General features: G+C 53.6%; 1 protein-coding gene and 1 long non-coding RNA gene across 6 annotated transcripts in view; one reads left to right on the top strand and one right to left on the bottom strand.

Moving 5' to 3' along the window:
• The window catches only part of IRX1 (iroquois homeobox 1), a 58510-nt gene extending 47115 nt beyond the window's left edge, over window positions 1–11395 (bottom strand). For 2 of the 5 annotated variants that reach the window (XM_059694658.1, XM_059694657.1), the window contains exons 1-3: window positions 10912–11395; window positions 7099–8125; window positions 6677–6749 (exon numbers count right to left, since the gene is read on the bottom strand). In XM_059694658.1, the coding sequence (XP_059550641.1) occupies window positions 6677–6749; window positions 7099–8125; window positions 10912–11187 (1376 nt within the window). In that variant the 5' untranslated portion in view covers window positions 11188–11395. Of the gene's footprint in view, window positions 1–105; window positions 340–5953; window positions 6401–6676; window positions 6750–7098; window positions 8126–9439; window positions 9715–10911 lie in introns of those variants that run through there. The other 3 variants (XM_059694659.1, XM_059694655.1, XM_059694656.1) reach the window with 3 other exon arrangements.
• Window positions 11396–11481: 86 nt separating this feature from the next.
• LOC132233648 (uncharacterized) lies at window positions 11482–17904 on the top strand. The gene is made up of 2 exons (XR_009452686.1): window positions 11482–13841; window positions 14962–17904. It is a non-coding gene; the product is annotated as an uncharacterized LOC132233648 (long non-coding RNA).
• Window positions 17905–21412: the final 3508 nt, after the last annotated feature.

Here is a 21412-nt window from a genome sequence, read left to right as displayed (position 1 = left end):
GTACAGCCTGCTGGAACCCTCCCAAAACCGCAGTGGCAAGAGATTAGAAAGGAGAGAGAGAGAGAGAGAGAGAGAGAGAGAGAGAGAGAGAGAGAGAGAGCTGAGTCCTGAGAGCAGGAATCGCACTTTATTATCTTGAAGAGTGGAAATTTTAATAAGGTCCGCCCTCTCATTTGAGTCACTTTGCCAGAAGCTTGGCCCAGGAGGAGGGCCCCAGAGGGGAGCCCTGGGGCTCAGCCTTGTGTCCCAGGTTACCTTCTGCTGCCCTCCACGACCAGGTCCACACCATCCCACCTGCACGTCTGAGCATGGGAGTGGCCTGTTTCGATGGAGGGTTTGCTAAAAAGAAAAAAAGAAAAAAAGGCCGTTGCTTTTTTAATGTTGCTCCATGTGTAGTGTTGGTGTTTTGGGAGGTTTTGTTTCCCTTGCCTCAAATTTAGATATCTATTCCTGATTGTCCTTTCATAAATATCTGCAATTGCCTGGTGGCTGGGTGTTTGCATTGGGCCAAGGCGGCCTCCAGCTCAGGGGTGTAAGAAAGGGGCCGCCTTTCAGAGGTGCTGGCTGCAGAGTTAATGCGTGATTAATTTTATTCATAAAAATGTTAATCACTTCATTGTCGGATCTTTTTAACATTCCGTGCAAGGAGCACCTTTTTAATTTCTCTTGCCCACCGTCTCCTCGATGTATTTAATATTTTCAGACATTGCTGGAGCTAACCCAGAACCTGGCAATTAAGCATACGTTTAAAATTCAGTAACAAGCAAAGCTACAACAAGGACTACAAACAAGCAAACAGGGAAAGACACTGAAGAAAGACAAGCTGGGTTGTTGCTGGGTGTCCCGTGTCCGGGGCAGGAGCTGCCCAGGCGCCCCCTACTCCAACTCACCCCCCACTAGCACCTCGGCTCAAACTGCAAACGCACAGCAGAGAAACCGTACGTTTAGATGATTTACACTATAAGCGTGATTTCAAGCTCTGGGACCCCGCCCCAGCAGGATGGTGGCGATGGGGGAGATGTGATCAGAATCCGGAGGCGGGGTCTCGCTGGGTAGCCACTTTCCCCCACCAGCCCCCAGTTGCAGCCCAGGCCATTGTGTCTCTGCATTCAGCCCAGCACTCAAGACGCTGGATAAATGGATTAGGGGATCAGAGACCCCGCGGCGTCCTCAGAAGCCAAACAGCAGCGCGCAGAAAGGGCTGCCCCTTGTGCCCCTCACGAGGTAGGTAGGGGGCTGCTTGGCCCCTGCTCCCACCCCGACCACTGCCCTTTGCCTGCCTGGGAGTACTGGCCTTTCCTTCCCTGGACGTCATGTGGGGCAGGGAGCTGGGGTAGGCAGATCCGCCCTGACTCTGGCCTCTGCCTGCTCCCCCAGGGCAAGAAGGTTCAGGTCAACAGCTTGGGGGCTCTGGAGACTTGGCCTCAGTGCCATGAGTCCCTGCTGCCTGAATGTGAGATGGCAAGGTCCACCGGGGAGCGGGAAAGTGGGGGGGAGCTCCTAGGTTCAGGGACCACCTCAATTCTCTGACATCCCATTTAAAGCATTTCCACGATTTTAGGCAGCTCCAGGATCTCCTTGGCCTGGGCCACAAAGTGACTTTCCTGGGTGTTGGACCTCTCCCTCCACTGAAAACAAATGTTAAACAATAAATGTCGCAACTGTATTGGTTGGAGATGAATAAATTGATATTATATATTAACACATTGTCTTCCACCTAAAAGTTCCTGTTTTCTTTTCATTTAAAAATAAATTAAAACATTGTCATGGGCCTCTAACTGTACTGTGGGTCCCACATCCAGTGCTTTCTGCACTGACAAACCAGCTGCCCTCAGCGGGCCCACTCTCAGAGGTCCTTAGTGGGAGGGAAGAGGATCTATATCCAGCTTCAGAAGCAGGGGCACAAAAGGCCCCCAGCAGTCCCCAGGGGTGACCTTCTGTCGCCTTTCAGCTCAGGAGCTATAAATAGAGACCCTGGCTCCACCAGGCTCGGAAGACATGGGAAGTTCTCCCTCCCCAGCTGAGCAAGCACCCGCACCTGATATCTGGGGACTTTTTACTTGGAGACCATTCATCTGATCCCTGGGGTGGGCGGCCAGAGCCAAGGAAATGTTTGGGGGTTGGAGGTTGCTCCTCCACACAGGCTCAGGCACATCTCCAGGCAGCTGGGAGGGCCATCACTCCCAAAGCACAGAGGCCCTACCGCCTAGCTGTCTCCTGGCCATCCACCCTGGATTGCAGACTTCAGCCACCCCCTTCCCTGCTTGCCCTCTATGCCTGGAGCCAGGTCCAGGCCAGCTAGATATGGCAAGAATATTCACCAAGACACCTCTGAGACCTGGCGAACTGCAGGGCCACAAGGCTTGAACTCAGTGTCTGGTACCCCACAGATTCTCCTTTGGGGTTCTGGAAGCCCAGCTGACTCATCAGTGCTGGGTTCTGCGATGTGACCATGCAGCACAGGCTGTGGAGTCCCTTAGGGCCTTCCAAGTTCCCAAGGCCCAGGCCCCCTAAACCTTCAAGGAACCCCCTTACCCAGCAACCCTCCTTGGGCTGGGCTTTCTTCCCTCCTGTCAAACCACACCCCCAAACTTTTCAAAACCATATTCCTGCTGGCAAACTGAACCCTGTCACTTTCTGGAGAGTATTGAGGGCTTCAGTGTCCCCAAATCAGTGTCCATAAACTCAACGTCTTTACCTGGAAGGCCCAGCCTCACCCTGAGCCTGCCTTGAGAGGAACCATCTGGAAGGGAAGGGAAGAGGGAGGCTGAGGAGGACTGAAATGGAAGTGCCCAGCTGGGGAGAAGAGTTCTGGCAAAGGGACCAGGGTTCCCAGCCTCCCACACAGGGCCAAGAGCACCTGGGAACCACAGCCCACCCTGCCCTCCCTCTCTCCTTTTCTTTCCTTCTCCCCCCCTCTTTCCTCCCCTCCCCATCCCCCTTCTTGGCTTCTGAGCTCTGATAGAGTCCCATCTACAAGGACAACTGAAACTTTATAGGGCATGATTCATCTGGTGGCGCGCCCCTCCGAGCCAATGCGCGTATGACATTAATCAGTGTCAGACCACTAAAACCAAGATATGAATATGAATTCTCCATATTGCAGACTAGATAAATGTGCTGGGGATATAATTGATGGGAGGGGGAGGGAAGAGTGGTGGGAGCAGAGACTCCTGCAGGTCACAATCAGGGTGGGGCCTGGGCCCACTCCTCAAGTCCTCAGGCCAGGAATCTAGAAGGCCTGTGCTTCAGATGATCCTATCACCTGGGTACCAGCCTGGGCTGAGGCAGAAAGAGGAATGTCTCTAGACAGGATTTCTTACCCTCCCCCACCAGAAGACTCAGTGGAGACAGAAATCTGTCCTGGACACAAGGTAGTCTGTCACCTATGGAGGAGGGGGTACCAAGGTGCAAACATTAATCCTGCAGACATCCCTCAAGTCTATCCCTTTTTGGGTTCAGGCTCCTCCTTGCAGGTCACAGAACTACTGCCACCCTCTGAGTCTGTCCCTGGGCAGGGGTGGAATGGGACAGCAGCTTTGCGGTGGCAGAAAGCTGCAAAGGAACTTCTGCTTTGGCTTTCAGGAAAAAAAGTGGGTGTCTATGTCTCTCCCCAGATATTTTAGGAGCTGAAATGATATTTGCACAGGCATTCCCATGGGCCCTGCAAGCCCGCAGGCTGCACACGCCTAGGTAGCTGCGTTGTTGGGAAAGATGTAAACAAATAGCACAGAAAGAACAAAAATGCTCTTCAGTGCTCCATTAAAAATTCATTTCTAGCTTTTCCTTCAAGAAAAATAATTCTGGGACTGGTGATCTGACTTCTTTGTACAGGAGGCCTCTCTAGTCCCCAGGAGTGAGCACAGGCTACTGAGTTCTGAGGCCTGGAGTCCTGCTGGTGAGCACCTGCTGGCCCAGCCACCTAAGGGACAGCACTGAGGTTCCCAAATGTATCGGATTAAAAAATGGACTTATAGGGTGGGCAAGCAGCAGATGCCTGTCTGGACCTTCCTATTTGATTTAAAATAGTAGAGGCCTGCTGGCAGAAGAATCTACTGCCCACCTGAATCCCACCTGCTGCTTCCAGCAGTCACGCAGAAGGGGTCTCCCAGCACACTGGATGCCAAAGCAGCATGTCCTTGGGCCAAGGACTACATTCCTCCTCAAAAGCCTCAGGACACCGCTGGTGCACACTGTCTCCAAGAACTCTGGAAGGAGGAGAGCCCAGGGCGCTGACCTCCAAAGCCCTAGAGGAGGAACTCCTCTCTGAATCCGCATAACCCACTTGAGACAATGAAAACGACCTGCTTGGAGTCTGGGACCCACTCCCCCCCCCCATGCCCCCCCCCCCCCCCGCTTCAATACCAGCAGCCTACCAGCAGGCCAGGCACCGCATTCCCAAAATTCAAACAAGTGGGTGGCGCCCAAGAACACAAAAAATCACAAACCACAAATCTAAGCTTTTGTCCGCGGCATTCCCAAGGGCCAGCACCCCCAAATTCTGCACCACACCCCAGGAGAACTGCGCTGCCTTCAGGACCTCATTCCGCTTTCGGCCCATAGAGGGCGCCTCGAACACGTCCATTCGGACTGGAAGCAGCTCCACCACGGCCTAAACCGGCCTTCCGCTTGGCTCCGAAGCCCCGTTCCTCCCGCGGCTCCACCCGCCCCGCCTGCTGCGCACCCCCACCCGCCAGCCGTCCCCGCTGCCCCTCGCCACGTCCTACGCGCCTCCTTCACGGGGGTGGGGAATGGACCCTTCATCTAGACCGCTGGGCGCACGGGGCCGCTGGAGAAAGAAGCGAGCACCAGAGAGGGTAGCGACCCAACCTTTTCAGACAAATCCCACCCCCTTTCCCCAGCCCCGGAGGAGCCGGGACAGACAGCCCCGCCCCTAGCCGCCGCTAGCGGCCCGGGACGGAGGGTCCTGAAGGGGCTCCAGGGCCAGCATCAGGCCCCGGGGGAGGGTGTGGGGGAGGGCTCTGTAGGACGCGGGGACTCGGTCTCTTCCCCACGGGGAAGGTTCCCCGCAGGCCACCTCCTTCTCTCACTGGCAGTTTTGGCAATGTTTGCTTTCTTGGTTTTCACAAATTTAACAAAGTCATCTTGACCCTGCACGAAGCAGGCTGCTGCGGCGGGTCTTGCTGGGAGCGAAACGCGGTCCCGAGCCTCCAGGCCATTGCCTTCCCGCGTGCGCGCGAGGCCGGAGCGGGCCAGCATTGTCTCTCGCCTGACTCCCAGCTGCCTGCAGGCCCCGCCTAGAACCTCTGGGGATTTATTTGGTCCTTGGCTCGCTCACTCATTGCACCCCCTCCAGGGCGCAGCAATTTAAAGGGGGCGTCCCTTGAAGACCAAAACCTCCCCCTCTTTTTCTCCCCACCACCACTACCCAGTCGCCTAGCTCACACGCCCAGAGAACACCCCTACCCTGCATCCCCGCTCTCCATCAGGAGAGTTTTAAAAAGTCTTCCAATTTCTCCACGTTTGATTTTAGCCAAATAACTGAAAATAGATTCAAAGCAAAATTTCACTCCATTATGTCCTCATTCTACCCATGAAAGACCTGCGCAACCATGCAGTTGAGACAACGAAGTATACATTGATTTCAAATTTTAAGTTCCCCTTTGGGGACAAGATTGGAAATTTTTTTTCACCACTGTTGCCCACTTTAAGAAATCGGTTTAGAAACGGACTAAAATCGAACTCATTTTTGTCCTGAGAAAGGGGTGTCCCACATATATGTGTAAGAGTTGTTAAGAATCAAACTGTCAACAAGAAACTGCCCTAATGACAATATCACAAATTCAACAACCAAGACTGAGAAACACCCACCACCTGGGTGGGAGCTCTCTGAGGGGCCTCTCCTCCCCACCCCACGCCTGGGGCACTTGGGCCCTGCAAGAATTCTGGGACTCAGGAACCCACAGCCACAAAGAGCAGCAGGAACAGTGGCTTCATTTCATTTAGTTTATTAGACAAAAATATATGATTTAGACAAGTTCGCTGACGCGCTATTTACAATCTGAAATCACTCTATATACAGAAAGAAAGGAAAAAAAAAAAAGACACAAGCACGTGGGGGCATTTACCCAGCCGATAATCAACCAGAGCCTGGTGACAGCCACCAGAGCCCAGTCGCAGGCGGAGGCCAGCTGTCTGAACTCCAGCGAGCTCGGCGGGGACGAGCCCCTTTCTGCAGAAAGCGATGGACGGGAGTCATTTGACGTCGTTGCCATGTTTGTTCTTTACACCAGTCTGAAATATTTGTCTTAATTCCTCCCTCATCCCCTCCCTCCCAAACTCCTCCCCCCTCCCCCCGCAAAACTAAAAGAAGACCCTGAATCAGGCGGACGGGAGGGCTGCTAGGATCCGAGGCGTTCCCTCCTGTGGGGCCAGCGAGCTGCGGGGAAAACACAGCAAGACAAAAAGGCAAAGGCACTGTCAGAGGATGGACGCTGGGACCCGGCATCGCTGGGTCAGCCAGACAAGCGCCCAGGGGGCGGGGGAACGGGTCGCCTGGCCCACGCGGCTCCCGGCTCGGGAGAAACCCGGGTGGACTCAGCTGGCCGGGCCACTTAGGCGGGTGAACAAGGTCCCTTCAACACTGACTGCGCGACCCCACCGCCAACCAACCCTGCTCCCTCCCTGAACCAGTGGTAAAGCAAAGGGCACTCACTTGTCGCGCACCGGCTGGAAGGGCGACTTTAACTGCTGTGGCGGCGAGTCCGGCCTGGGGACAATGTCTCTCTCTGCGAGGGAGAGGGAGAGGCATAATTAGGACCGGGAGACAAGTGGGGGTGAGGGTGGGGGCAGAGGTGCGCAGGCCTCCTCCCCAACTCATTCCCTCCCGCCACTGGGGCAGTCTCCAAAAGAAACATCCCCTTCTCCTCCCGGCAGGACTGTGGTGACAGCGCACAGCTCTCTCAGGAGTGCCCGAGGGCCCTGGCCAGGCTCCCCGAATTCAAATGAGGGTTACTGCTCAGCCGGGCTCTGCGGCCACTGCGTCTCTCCCTCCCGGGCCGGTGCCTCCCGCCCCCACGACCAGCCCAGGCTCAAGATTCCTGGCCCAGGACTGGAAAATCGCTCCCAGGGCCATACCTGGGAGCGCCGGGCTGCTGCGGGACGAGGCCTTGTCGCCATGGAGCATCCCCGAGGCTACGGCGACGGGCGGTGGCGGCGGCGCTGGCAGATGGGGGCCGTGGGGCGCAGCGTGGGGCGTGCCGACGCCCAGAAAGGAGCGCATGTTGAGCAGCGAGCCCTGCGCCAGGAAGGCCCCGTTGGTCCAGTTGGAGAATTTGCCGATGTGGCAGGTGTACAGTCCGTGGCTGGGCAGAAAGGCGGGGTGTTGCAACGGCGCGCCCGCAGGGGGCCCGTGCGCGCTGGGATGGCCGGAGGGCGGCGGCGAGGCCTTGGGCGCGCCGTCGGGGCTGGTGGCTGTCTCGGCCAGCGACCAGATCTTGGGTTTGCTGTGAGGCGCACCCTGAAGGCCGCCCGCCGCTGCGCCCGGACTCAGCAAGCGAGTGCTGCCCGGCTCCGGGACCTCCTTGGCCAGGCCCAGGGGCGAGCCTTGGGTCTTGAGCGCGTCCGCGGCTGCCAGCGGCGATCCCTGGTCCCGAGCGAGGGCGGTGGGCACTGTGGGCGCTCGAGGGGCCTCGGCCTTGTCCTCATCGTCCTCATTGCTCTGGTCACCATCGTGCTCGTCGATCTTGTCGATGTCGATGCTTTCCAGATCGATCTCTTCATCATCCTCGGCCTTCTCGGGGTCGCCCTCCGTGTCGCTTCCGAAAAGGGCGCCGTCCTCCTGGTCCTTGCTGCGTGCGCCCCAGGTCACCTTGTTCTCTTTCTTGAGGCGCCTGCGCGCGTTGGCGAACCAGGTGGAGACCTGCGTGAGGGTCATCTTGGTGATGATGGCCAGCATGATCTTCTCGCCCTTGGTGGGGTAGGGGTTCTTGCGGTGCTCGTTGAGCCAGGCCTTGAGCGTGCTGGTGCTCTCGCGCGTGGCGTTCTTGGGCCGCCCGGGATCCCCGTACTGGAACTGGCCATAGGGATAATAGGCCGGAGCCGTGTGGGCAGCAAAGGTGGCAGGGTGCACCCCGGGGTTGTCCTTGAGTTCATACTGTGAGCCCTGTGGCCACGCGGCCAAGTGAGGGGGAGAGAAAGAGTAGGGGTGGAGAAAGAGAGAAAGAGAAAGATGAATTCCCAGAACTCAAGGGAAAGTCAGGGGCAGTTGCTCTTGTGCCCTGTCCTCTCTGGAGCAAAAGGCCCCAGTTCACCCCCGAGATGGAAAGGGGTGGGGGTGGGCGGTTAGACCGGGGTTGCCTCCAGGAACTTCGCTTCCATAGGTAGTGGAGAGCTATTCTGTAACCCAAGGAAAGTTCTAGAAGCCTTGCATCTCTGGAAGGCCACAGTCAGGTCCCCCGGCCCTTTTCAATTTCTCCAGACCCTTCTCTGCCCCCACCCCCCACCCCCACCACAACTCCAGAAGCCGGATTTCCAAGTTTACCTCACTCTGGCTGGAGGGGAAAACCTTTTAACAAGTCCTATAAAACAGATTCTCCAAACCTGAAGAAGCAACAGCCAATGCCCCCACCCTCCATCCCTGAGGGGGTCAAACAAAATAAACCACTTGGATTTTCTCGGGGCTCAAATCACCCAGCAATTTAAAATGAAAGCACGGCTCCTTTTTGCTTCCATGTTAATCTGCATATAATGGCTCCCCCATAATTAAAGGTCTACAGTGGTGATTAGTAATTTAAAATTTTAATCCTGGCCATCATGAACAACAATAACAAAAACACCATTTTTTTCAAACACAAAAGAAGGGCTTATCGGTAAAATATTAACGCAATGGCCGCAGTGCCAGCTGAGAGGCGCGGAACCGGTTTCCTGGGCCTCTTTCTCCTACTTTGTCTCTGAAGTTTGACTTTGATCTGCAGCGAGCAACACAAACTGTGTGAAGGCATTTAGAGGCCCTGATTTATTTGCAATCAATATTCTTTTTATCATCAGCAGTAAAACACAGCTAGTCAAATTATCCCATCAGGTTTTTTGGTAAATAACATTTTATCTTTCTAACAACCTCATTAGGCCTCATTATTACCATAAATTGCCTGGATAGATAGTCCACTCACAATTTTATCTTTCAACTTCCAAAGCCCCAGTCCGGACAGTTTGGGAGCCTAGGCCTAACATCTGAGTTTGGGTTTATGCTTCCTTTTCAAGAACCCACAAGAGACCACAAGGAAACACACCTCTTGATGGGGAATTTCTCTACAGTACCCCCTTCGCAAAAAACCAAGCCTCTGCCTTCCCCGTGGCACTACAAGACAAGCAGGTTCTCAACCTAGAGCTCGCTTCCTCCCCCACCAACACAAGCGGGTCCTAAATGACACACATCGGCATTCAAAATTTCTGTAAAAAATTATGATCCTCCACATACAATCATCCAGTTGCTATTCGCAGGAGAGGGTTCCAGACTGAGAAAGTTGTAAAGAGCAGAAGATTTCTTTGAGCAATTAGTTCGGTGGTTTATGCCACAGAGAAAAGGTTTCCTTGGCCAGATTTCGTTTTTGCCTCATCTTTACAAAATGTACTTTGCACGTTTCTAAGGCTTTTGCGTGTGATTGTGAAGAAGACGTTGCAGCCTCTTCTCTGCTGGGAATTCTTTTTGAAAGGATACCTTGTAAATCTCTCATCGCTTGCTCAGTGTCCCGGCTGCCAGAACAAAATGGGAGCAGATCTTTTTCGATAGCCAGCGACCTGAAAGGCAGCTGGGGCCGCCTTCAGAGAAATAGGCTTTCTTTCCAAAACTACAAGAAAAAGTTAGAGGAAAGCCCGCCACAACTTTGCTCGCTGGCTGGTGGGTATTTATTTCCGCTCTTCTTCAGGGAGTGGGGAGACCTCGTGGTGGGGGTGTCTAAAGAACGGCCTTATCCCGCCCGCAGCAGCTCAGGAGGGGGCTGCTTCCCTGGCCCACGCCCCCGCATGCAGATCTCCAGCAGCCCAAGTTTCAGCCCAGCCGGACCTCGCATCGGACCAACGAAAACGGACCCAGTGGATCAATAGACTGGCCCGTGCTCGGCAAAGCGTCCGCCCCCACATCTGACACCCACTGGGGCCGAAGACTTAGAGAACACCATTTATTTTAAGCCCAGGGACACTGTTTTCTTTAATCCTCCATTATGTAACCGAGGGAAAAAGTGTTTTTCTTTTGGTGCAAATGAAATGAAAACTTTGGCAACTTACAAAAGTCAAAGCAAACACTATTTTAGACGCCAAAAACATTTCAACTTAATTTTTTCCTCAATCTCAATTTTGCACACACACCGTTAAGAGATCCCATGGGCCCCACGGCCCGCCCGTCCGATCGCCATTGTTACGTTGGTTTTGACAGCATCTACCAGACTTTAAACTCGGTTACAACTGTGTGAGCTCTGCCAAAGAAGGAGAAACCACGTCTGGCCGCCCAGCCCAAAGCCGGGCTGGAGGGGACTCCTGGGAAAGCGGGCTGAGCTGCCAGAGCCTCGCCGCCCGCCTGGCCGCCTCCACCCCGGCCGGGACAACTGGCGAGCTGGGCCCTGACCTCCAGCGTGGGCCGCGCGCCCGGGGCCTGCTCCTGCGGCCTCCTGACTACCGCCGAGACCCCCTTCGTGGCCGGGCCTCCCGTCTGTCCTCCCGAGATGGCGGGGCATTGCCCGCCGGCCCCTTCGCGCGTCCAGGACCCCGATGCCTCGAACCCACGGGCAGGGCCGCTCGCGCTTCCCGCCCCGGCCAGCTCCTCCCGCCCCGCCGCTCTCTCACCCTCCCTCCGTCCCGAGCGCCGCGCCGCCAAGACTCCCTGCCCCGGGCGCCGGGGCCAGAGGGGAGAGGCCGCCCGGGTGAGAAAGGCGCGCAGCTGCCGGGCGCACTCACCATCTGCGAGAAGAGGCTGAGATCCGCGGCGTAGGGCAGAAAGGCGCTGTAGTTGGGCGCTCCCGCATAAGGTCCGGCCGCCGCGTACATGCCCAGCACCGAGGTGACCGCCGCTGCACCGGCGCCCGCGCCCAGGTCCGCCGCACCGGGCCGGCCCGACGAGGCGGCGGCGGCTGCCGCCGCGGCGGCGGCCAGCACGCCCGGGCGCTCTCCGCCATAGGCGCCAGGCCCTGCGGCGCTCAGGTATTGTGGGTAGCCCAGCTGCGGGAAGGACATGTCCGCGGAGTCGTCGGCGGCGGCAGCGGGCAAGTATTAAAGGGGCGGGGGAGGGAGGCAGGGGGCTGGGGTGAGGCGCGGCGGGGGGGAACGGGCGGCGGGCCGGGCGCGCTCTGACCGGCCGGGAGGCGGGGGCCGGTGGCTGCTCCTCGGCCCGATGATCGGTGGCGCCCGGCTCCCGGCTGCGCCCGGTTCCGCGATCCCGCGCCGACTGCGGCGGCCGCCCTCCGCTCGGCGGCGGGGCTTTCAGACACAATTTGAAGTTGATGCTTTGATTGGCATCCCCTTGAGCGCTAGCCCCGCCCCCGGCTCCCCTCCCGTCCCCTCCCAGCCTCCCGCCCGCCGGAGCCGGCCTCTCCCGCCCCTCCCGGCGAGCACGTGGTGCCCCGCGCCGGCCGGGCCACCTCCGCCTGCCTCGGGCACGCAAGCGGCGGGGCAGCGGGTGCGGGCCTGGTGGCCGCGGGCTCTTTCCCGACCGGCCCCCGCGGCTGTCTGACAACCTGTCGACACCGGTTTACAGTTGTCGGACACTGGGGTTTGCTGTTTCGCAGCCGAGGTGTGTCTGCTGTTTCATAAAAACATCTCGGCTCCTGCTTTTCCGCGGAAGGGGCTGGCCCGGGCGCGGTGACAGCCAGCCGACGGGGAGCGGCCTCTCTTCGGAAGTTGGAGCTGCCTTTGCTTTCCTGGAAGTCTTTGGCAGAAGTGCACCCAGGTGCCCTCATGTGCCACTAACCCGGCGTGGCGTGCCATCCGATGCGCTCTGGCGTCCCAGGGGCCCCCACTAGGTATTAAGTCATATGGACATGACCGATCGTGCTGTACTTGGAGAAGCGGGAAGCGGCCAAACTCTGCAACCTTTCTCTATTGTGGAAACTTTGCGAAAGGGAACCCTAGCTGAGAAGCCACTTGCTGGGGGAAGCAGATGCCGTCTATGGTAGCGGTTTCTTGGGGGCAAGAGACCTTAACAGAGACTGCATCACAGCAGCGCAAGGGAAACATTCCAGGTGCCCAACCTGGTAATGAGAAAAGCCCAAGTGGCCTGGGCACCCCTCCTTTGTGCCTTGGGTGTGCAGGAAGTAAACTTAAGAAGAGCACGCCCGCCTGAGGCGGCTAGGCGACCAGGCCAGGGACAGGACGTCCCTCTCCACCCTCTGCCCTGAGGAAAGAGAGAGCCTATGAGGCAGGACCCAGCACTGCTGGTTGGCTCCCTGTGGCCAGGGGCCTGGCTGCTCTAGGGCTCAGATGCCGAGTGCAAGGTTCTCCTGAGCTCCCTCTGCTCAGACAGGTTGGGCAGGCAGCTACTGAGCTTTACTTGCTGGCTTGGTTCCCGTGGCCCAGATGGGGAGCGTGCCCAGGGTACCAGTCCGGGCTACTGGGCCACTTTGCACCGCATCTTTCACGCAGCAGTCAGAGCTCCCAGCTTCCGGGGGAACCTGCAGGAATTTCATTCACTGGACTCTGGAGTTGTACTCCGTTTGTGCCGTTTGGAGCTGTGGGATTGAGGCTGACGTCTGGGCTTGGTCCCCAGCATGCTCTGTTGCAGGTGACCTGGGCCACCCAGACCCTGGACACCAACTGCTGGGATCGTGGAAGCGCAGGCACTCTGGCAGCATTGGGATGGCTCCCGTTTCTCCATTTGGGGCCTGAGGACAGACACAGAGCCACTGCCCATAATAGTAATGTCATCACCAGCTCTGTAATGAGGCTGTAATTTCTCTGCTCAGAGTCAGGCTTTATTCTTCTTCATGCTGCTGCCCCCATCTTCGCCCCAGGAGCCCCAGCTCTCTCCAGAAATACCCTGCAACTGCCTGGGCTCCTTTCCTGCTGTGACAGATTCTGGAGGCAGGGGTAGGCACTTGGCACTCCTGCTCTGGGAAGTCCCTAACCACAGCTCTCTCCTATTCCCCAGCCCACCTCCAGGCACCCCAACCCCTTCTCCCCAGCATCCAAAACAAACCAAAGGGCCAGCTCCACCTCTGTTCCCTTTAGCAAGCTCCAGTGTCACATTTCAGGGCAACAGGTAAACACCGGTGAGATAAGCCCTCTTGTGTGACCAGGAGAATGAGGTGGAATGTAAACCAGTGTCAGGATCCAGCCACAGGATTGATCATCTCCTTCCCACCTTACCCCCAAAAGTCCACCTTGACATCCGGCACCCGGTAGCTATCAGAACGTGGAGGAGGAGGGGCCATCAGAGGAAGCTTTGTCCTGACCCTCACCAGCCCAGCAATGCCTCCCCACCATGCTCTGCATGTATTACCTCCATTCAGGTCATGAAATGATTGTAGGTTCCTGGAGACACCTGGGAGGTGAGTGGGGAAAACCCCTCTGGAAACCAGCTTGAGGATTAGCCAGTTACAGAGGAAATTAGAAATAGAAAGGACTGGACTTGCCCCAAGGGAGCCATGGAAATGTGTCAGAGCAGCAAATGTGGCCATCCGCCCAAAGCTATGGGCTGGGATCCTAGCAGACCCTGGTGACTTAGATCACCTCTTCCCTTCTTTCTCTTTGGCCCTTTTTCAGAAAACTTCCACAAAGAGGACTAGGAAGTTGTAAGAAAACTGCCTCCAAAGCATCCTATTGGAGAGGGGGAGGGGCAGAGAAGGACTGAGAACTTGGTGGCTCAGCTTTGCCAAGGACATGTCCTCCAGAAAGTAAGCCCTCTACTCAGTTTTAATCATCACGTGACTAAGTAGGGCAGGGGAAGGCTAGGGTGCCGAGCCAGGAGAGAGGCTCATGCCAGGGAACTTGGCCTGACTTCACTGTACTCCTCATCCAGGTCCAGTTCACCAGCTCCACCCTTTCGGGTCCAGCCACCCCTCTGCTGGCCTCAGTGCTGCGGGGCAAGTAGGAGGGAGGAGTTGGGTCCTGCTCACCCTCCGGCACTGGAGGAGGATGAGTAGTGGGGCTCCAGCGTCCCACTGTCTGAAAACCCATGGCCTCCAGAGTGTGGCTCTGGGTGAGGGAACTGGAAGAGGCCAGCTTCTCAGACCCTCAGCCACTGTTGCCGCTTGGCATGGGATCCCTCCAGCCGGCCCAACCCCGGGTCTGGAGCGGTTCCCTCCTATCGTCACCCGCCATCACTGAGACAGAGGCAGGGCCGCCCAGCGGTGCAGAGGAGACCTAGGGGTCGCTGCGCGATCTGATCGGAGCTCCGCCCGGCCAGCGTCCCGGCGGGTCTGGAAGCTCGGTGCTCGTCAAGGACCTCCACTCCTGGGCCGTTGGCAGGTGGCCCCCGTTGCCTGCGCGGCCCCGCCGAGCCCAGCTCGACAGTAGCCGTTGACCCGGACTTACTAGCTGGAAAGCCTGGATTCTTGGTGCGCTCCTGCTAGGATGCGAGCCTCGGAGGCACCCATGGGTGCGCAGGGTTGCGTGTAATGTGCGGACCTCAGCTAGGAGGGAAGCTGGGAGGGGCTGTGGTGGGCAGGGGAGGAAGCCTTGAGGCCTTGGCGAGTGGGGGGTGGGGCTCAGGGAGGGTTGGTGAACAAAGCGCATTTGAATCAAGTTGACTGTTAAATTGGTTTCAAAACCTGGTGGAAAGTTGATTTGCTCCTTCTGGGGCTGGGACGGGGGTAGTTATCTAAACAGGAGGGTGTTGCTATCAGAACTCTGAAAAAGAGCATCCGTTTCTGTCCCCAGCTTCTCAGTGCAGTCTCCGCTTCCTTCCCACCACAATCCCCTGGTGTATTTACATAAGAATGAATTTAAATAAACCAAACAGCATCCTCATTTACAATTTTATTTATTATAAAATAATTATTCACTGTTTTGAAGCTCCAACGACCTAGGTCTGAAGAAGAGGAGACAGCTCAAGGGGGGCCGCCCACTCCCTGTAGCTACCGCGGGGACCTGCCTTTAACACCGAGAACAGCAACGCAGACCCTCCTGGGTGCAGCGGGCAGCACTGTGGCCTCCGACGCCTGCCGTTCAAATGGCCGTTCTTTGCTGTGCGGATGGCCGGCCGGGCCCCTTGACTGGCCCGGGCCTCCAGACGCCGCCAGGCCCTCCGCCCCAACGTGAGCGATTTATGACTCTTGTTAAATACTCATTAGGACTTTGCACCTTTCTCCTGCAGGACCCAGGAAGCCACGGGCTCAGCAACAGCGAGGCGAGTGCCAAACAGTCAGCAATGACCTGCAAGGAGCACGCAGCTGTAACCCAGGTGCCCAGAGGGTCGGCTGGATGCAATGATCCGATGGCCCTCTCAGCCCAACCCCTGGGTGCCCAGACAGTGTTCTCCTGCCACGCCAAGCTGGGGGCGGGGGTTGGGGGTGAGGGGAGGCGTGTCCATGACGCCTCTGGAGCATCCTGACCTAGAGTAGCGCCTTGAACTTGCAACACTGTGGAGACCCTCCCGCTTCCAGACGGGCATGCCTCGGAGGGAAGAGTCAAGTGGGGCCGGCGGGAGGAGATGCTGACAGACTCCAGGAAAACACGAAAAGGAAAAAGGCCCAGAGCGAAGGACACGGATGGTCAGACTCTCGGAGCAGTGCTTCAATAGAGTGGGGCTTGGCTCCCCGGAAGGCAGAAGGCAGGCGTGCCGGCGCGCGAAGTGTGCCTGGGAGCCTGGAGATTCCCCAACCCACGGGAGTTTCCCACCATTGCAAGGCAGAGAAAGGGACGCAGTGGCCCGGCCTGCAGTGCCCCGGTGAGTGTCAGAGGAAGTGAATTACATACGTGTGCGCACGTAAATATTTTATAAACCTCCCCATAATTAACCAGATCATTTCCATTGTGCCTCCAATATGATCAACTGCGACAATGTGAGGGTTTTCGGGGTTTATAATTTGATGTCACCAGACGGTTGCTCCAGGCAGAGGTACCATCGCTGCACCAGCTGCACTCGTGTTTATTTGTTTTTCTCCGGTGTTCCTGTAGGGCTCCATTATGCAGTGTTTAATTAGTTTGCGTTTGTATTTCACCCTTCCCAAATCAATGCCATCCCGGAGCAAGGCGTTGTAAATGCTGGCAGTACAGGTGTACTGCCTCCTCCGCAGCACTAGGAAACGCGTGTCTGACAAATGAAAGCGGGGCTCTCTGTCAGCTCTCTGTAGCTGGGACTCCAAGATCAAAGCCAGTGGGGACTTCTGTGCCCCCTGAGCACAGTCCTGGCTGTGGCTCCGGATGCCATTGGAGGGAGCCTGGCCACCTGCATGGGAGAAAACTGACTTCATTTTGTTCAAGTCCTGGGGTCTTTGGGCCAGCATTGGTCTCCAGCGCTTTGAGCTTGGGGCCTCCTGGGCATGGGCTGAATATGTGCAGGGCTCCCACCTGGATGCCGGGTTGTGGACAAGCATGCAGATAACCTAGCACCGGACGAGGGCCCTTGTGAGTGACTTCCTGCCTGATTCCAAAAGTCCTTTCAATGGAACCCAGAGCATACAGCTCAAACTTCTGGAATCTCCAGACAGGAGGACCCCTTCCCCCACCACCTCTCAGGGAGGTATTGGCATCTATATCTTTTTGAAATGACCTCTGGGGGCGGGGGTGGGGTGGGGTGGGGGGGTGAGGGGTGTAAATCTATCCTTCCAGCCACCAGGGAATTCTTTTACTTTCTTTTTTTCTTTTTGTCAGGAATAAGAGATCGTTCATCTTTAACTAGACTGCATAGAAATTATGATTCAACAGCAGTGTATATTTAATTAAAGTAATCTCACTTGAATTTAATTACCTAATGAATTATTTGTTTAAAAGGTAGAATGTCTTGTTTGCCAAGAACCATGCAGACCTCTGATAAGAACTTGTGTTTTAAGAACAGTACTTTTAAGTGTAGGCATGTATTAAGGTTTATATTTTAACTCTTTGAGTATGTAATTGCCACTGTACAACTAAAAAAAAATACTATGTTTGTTATGTGCACATGTTTCTTTTAGAAATTAATAACTTCTAACTTTGTCGTGTAAGTCTAGTTTATTTTTAAACTTATTTCATTTTGCTTTCAGCAGCATATTTTTTTTCTAGTGCAAGATGACAGCTGTCTATTTGAAGACTTATTTAATGATTAGTGTTTGCACTGAAGTGGGGCACCCTTCAGGAAAACTCTAACCCAGCTCATCTGGATCCCTGAGGCATCCACACTGGCAGCAGGAAGACATTCATTGTTATCAAACTTATGGAAATAGAGGCTACCATGGCCCAGACTTTGACCTTAACCTTTAATTTCTAAACTGTGGAAGAATTTTTACCTCCTCTTGTTTTCAGTAAGCAAGAACAAATAATCCCAAGCCATGCCCTCCTTTCTGAGAAGCTCTGAAATTGAATGTCTGGGTAACCCCAACAATTGGTGCAGCTAATGCAAAGTTTATAACCGGACTCCTTAAGTGGGGAGTGTGACCTGCTGGAAATCTAACAGGATTTCTGTATTTTCTGTGGTCCTGTTGCTGCAGATGCAGACTGCTTCATTTCCTCCTCTATCCCAGGTGATGGACAGGCTCTTCTACCCCTGCATGATGGAATTTCAGCGGAGAAATGCATGATGGGGGGGCCGGGGGGGGGCAGAGAGGGTTTTACCCTCTCACTGAGTTGAGAATAGGAGATAAGAACACCTCAAATCCACTTGGTCAAATTTTACTGTCATTTTCATTAATATTTCATTAATCAAATCATTTACTTTAATTGGGAGCTTGGTCACCATTGTCCCATAAATGTTAAATACTATTAATGTGGTGTTCACCTAAGTAGGAATGGGATAAAATAAAAATGCAACACTGATAAGAATTATTTTTTGTGTTTTTCTTAGAAACTCTGATTTTTATCATAGTTGTGCATTTTGAAATTGGTGCTTTACAACCAGTAATGATTAAAATTATAACACAAACTTAATCATATTCAGTTACAGTTACAGTGGCATCCTTCTTCCAAAGAACCAGATCTACATGTATATGTATTTTAAACATATAGGAATTTACTTCACATAGTCTTCCAAATAACAAGTGACAGTAAGAAGCAGAAAGGATGAGATAATAGCTTAGGAGCGATAACCCACTCCTCAGATCTGAGCCAATGCAAGGATGATTTGTTAGTAAAACCCTCAAAGGAAATTAAATGTGTGGGATGGAAGAAGCTGAAAATACTAAATGGCATATTTATGTTGAGCTCTTCCAAAACGATTTGAAATTTAGACCAAACAGTGTTCTATCTCCCATGACTTCCTATCAGCCCTCAATCAATTATATTATTAAAGATAAAAGCTACTTACTAGAAATACCTTTTAAAAACATCCATTGGCAAATAGTCACCCACACAACATCCTAGATAGAAAGTTTCATGTATTCAGGGTTTCTAACAATGTGTGCACTGGAAGTCACTGGTCAACAGGCAAAAAGTTGTTCATTAAAGGGACATCAACTCACCCAAAATGCCCAACAGACAACCTGCCCACAGAGACTTCAGGGGAAAGTTTCTCAAATGTTCTGAAAACCCTTTGGGTCTACCAGCACTCTCCAGAACCATCCTTATAGAAAAAATACAATTTTGGGTATGGGGTGAGTCTAAGGGAGGAAACTTAACACATCCCTAGACTCAGGAGTCCTTAGGCTGCTTTTTATTAAATGTCACCTTGAACTTTACTGTTACCCAAGGCTGTCTACAGAGCTGCTCCAGAGTTCAGGGCTCTTGGCTGCACTAGCTCCTTCACTCCTGGCCTCATGCAAGAAAAACTGCATAGAGAGGCCTAGGGCTCCTAGCCCCTAACTGTCTACCAGCTTTGAGAACATGACACGCCATGACCAAAAAGGAGGCCAGGAAGCTCCCCATCCTCAGCCTCTATTCCTCTAAGTACCCTTCTCTAGCCCCCAGTTTCAGAGTCCCTCCCAATGCCTCATGCTGCTCAAGGCTGCCAAGATGTTTCTTCCAGGCCACCTATTCCATGTTCTGGGGCTCTCCCTATCCTCCAAAAGAACCCACATGGCCTCTGGTCCCCCTCTGTTGGGTATAAGCTGACTGATACCAGCCTAATCCCAGCTCCTAATTTGACCTACAGTTAATCGACAGATATGTGTGAACTTAAACTCCTATACAGGGAATAGTCACATTTTAATAAGGGCCCATCAGTGCATTGATCCAAAGCTTCTAGGAGAGACCCACACTCTGGATGGAGGAGGGCTTTGTCCCTTGAGCAGATGCACCATTGCACTCCTAATGTTACTCACCACAGGAAAATGCCAAAGGTATCAGTTAAACCCTTTTCCTAGGTTTCACAAAAGAGGAAGCTTATAGTAGTTAAGCATGTGCTACCAGTCTACCTGGGTCCTAGGTCCAGGGGTAGTGTATGTACCTTAGGCTTTGGCCAAGAAAGAAGTGCCATAAAAATGAAGAATTTGAACCGAAACCAGTTTGGCTCAGTGGATAGAGCGTCGGCCTGCGGACTGAAAGGGCCCAGGTTCGATTCCGGTCAAGGGCATGTACCTGGGTTGCGAGCACATCCCCAGTAGGAGATGTGCAGGAGGCGGCTGATCGATGTTTCTCTCCCATCGATGTTTCTAACTCTCTATCTCTCTCCCTTCCTCTCTGTAAAAAGATCAATAAAATATATTTTTTTAAAAAATGAAGAATTTGAGCCCGACCCTGTCTTTCATCAGCGCCCATGCCTCACTGCCAGCAAACGCATTATCTCTGTGGTGGCGAGGTGGTGGAAAGCATCGGTGATCATTTTACAAGCTGAAGACTGTGACATTATCTCTAGGGTTGAGTTAAGTGGTTTGTCTAAGGTCACTTAGCCACAGGATAATAAATCCAGGATTAGAACTTGGGATCCCAGTTCCATAGTTTGCATGCTGGGCAGGGGCAGACAGACTTGTTGACCTAACCTTCCTTCTCACCCTCCTCCCCAAACCCTCGGAGCCCTCTGCTCCTGTGCCCCCAGGTTCAGGGGACTGTGTTGCAGCAGTCAGGGCTAGGAGGCAGCTGTCAGGAGCTCCTCATTCCGCCCCACACTCCTTTTAATACAATTTTTAAAAATGTATTTCCTTAACATTTGTGGAGGACCACTATAAGAAGTGGACAGCTTGAGATAAGTGTCTTCGGTAAATCATGCAGTTCAGTGAAACACAAGCAAACACCAGACTATTGTACAAGGCAGAAATAGTACAAAGAGGAATATGCCAGATATTTAGCTTTTGACTTTCAGCTTCAACACTGCCCCCCCTCTACCTTACACTGCATGAATCAGGGTCCTACAAAACCTTTATCTGCATTGCCACTCTCTCCCTTAGACTCTGCCAAAGTGGGTGCCAGGAGAAGGCTTTAGGGAGGATGGAGGGAGGGAGCCTTGTCCTCCCTGTTCCTGATCACTTCCTGTGACTCTCAGCATCCACAGAGTGGAACACTTCACCCACCCACCCCTAACCCCCGCAGAAACGGGTCCTATGTGGCAACAGGTGAGTCCACTTTGGGGGTTTCTAGCAGTCAGAGAACTCCGCCACTGTGTTTATTCTCAAATGAGCCCATCGACTTTTCTCTTATAAATTGACTTGGGTATCTGTTGGTGAAGGATGCATTTTGATGATAAATTCGGAAAAAAAAAAAAACATTCAATGAGAATTCCACTTGTGTGTCTGGACGAACGTTTTCTGCTGCATGTCTCTACACCTGTGGAGTGACCAGCACATGGGGAGGATGGGGAGGATGAGGAAGAATTAATTGCCTTAATGAGTCATGGCCATACCCTTAAAGGGTCAGTTTTGGGGAAAAACAATATTACATCAATACAAATGACTTCAGAAAATGTAGTAATATCTGAATAACATATAGACATTGTGGGAAATATACTTTAATGCTAAAGCCATGATGAAGTGAAGTATTTATTGTTTTAATCTGAGTTACTTTGTGGTTGGCATATCATCCTCTTGATCTTATTTGAGGATTCATGAAATGTTCTGGAATTCTTTTCTCAGAATGGGTAGTTACTTAGTATTTCATTTTCTCTGTTTACTGAACGTCATCAATAAATAACAAAGCACAAAGGTGAAGTGGTTTCTGTGTAGAGCTCTTCCATTTGCTATTAGGTGTTTGGAATAAGGTGAGATAGAGTAAGGGGGTCTCCTAGCCACGTGTAAGGTGCAGCACCCCCTCAACCTTTAATTCGGTGTATGAGGTGACAGGAAACAAGTGGAGGATCTCCTGACCACTCAGGAAACCTATATTCAGCTGGTCATCAAAAAGAACAAACTGGGCTTTAGAAAACACTTAAAATGGTGTGAAGAATGGTTTTTAAATTACCTTTATG

The sequence above is a fragment of the Myotis daubentonii genome, chromosome 4 (assembly GCF_963259705.1).
Source record: "Myotis daubentonii chromosome 4, mMyoDau2.1, whole genome shotgun sequence".
Lineage (NCBI taxonomy): Eukaryota > Metazoa > Chordata > Mammalia > Chiroptera > Vespertilionidae > Myotis > Myotis daubentonii.
This window is presented reverse-complemented; position numbering and strand designations above follow the sequence as displayed.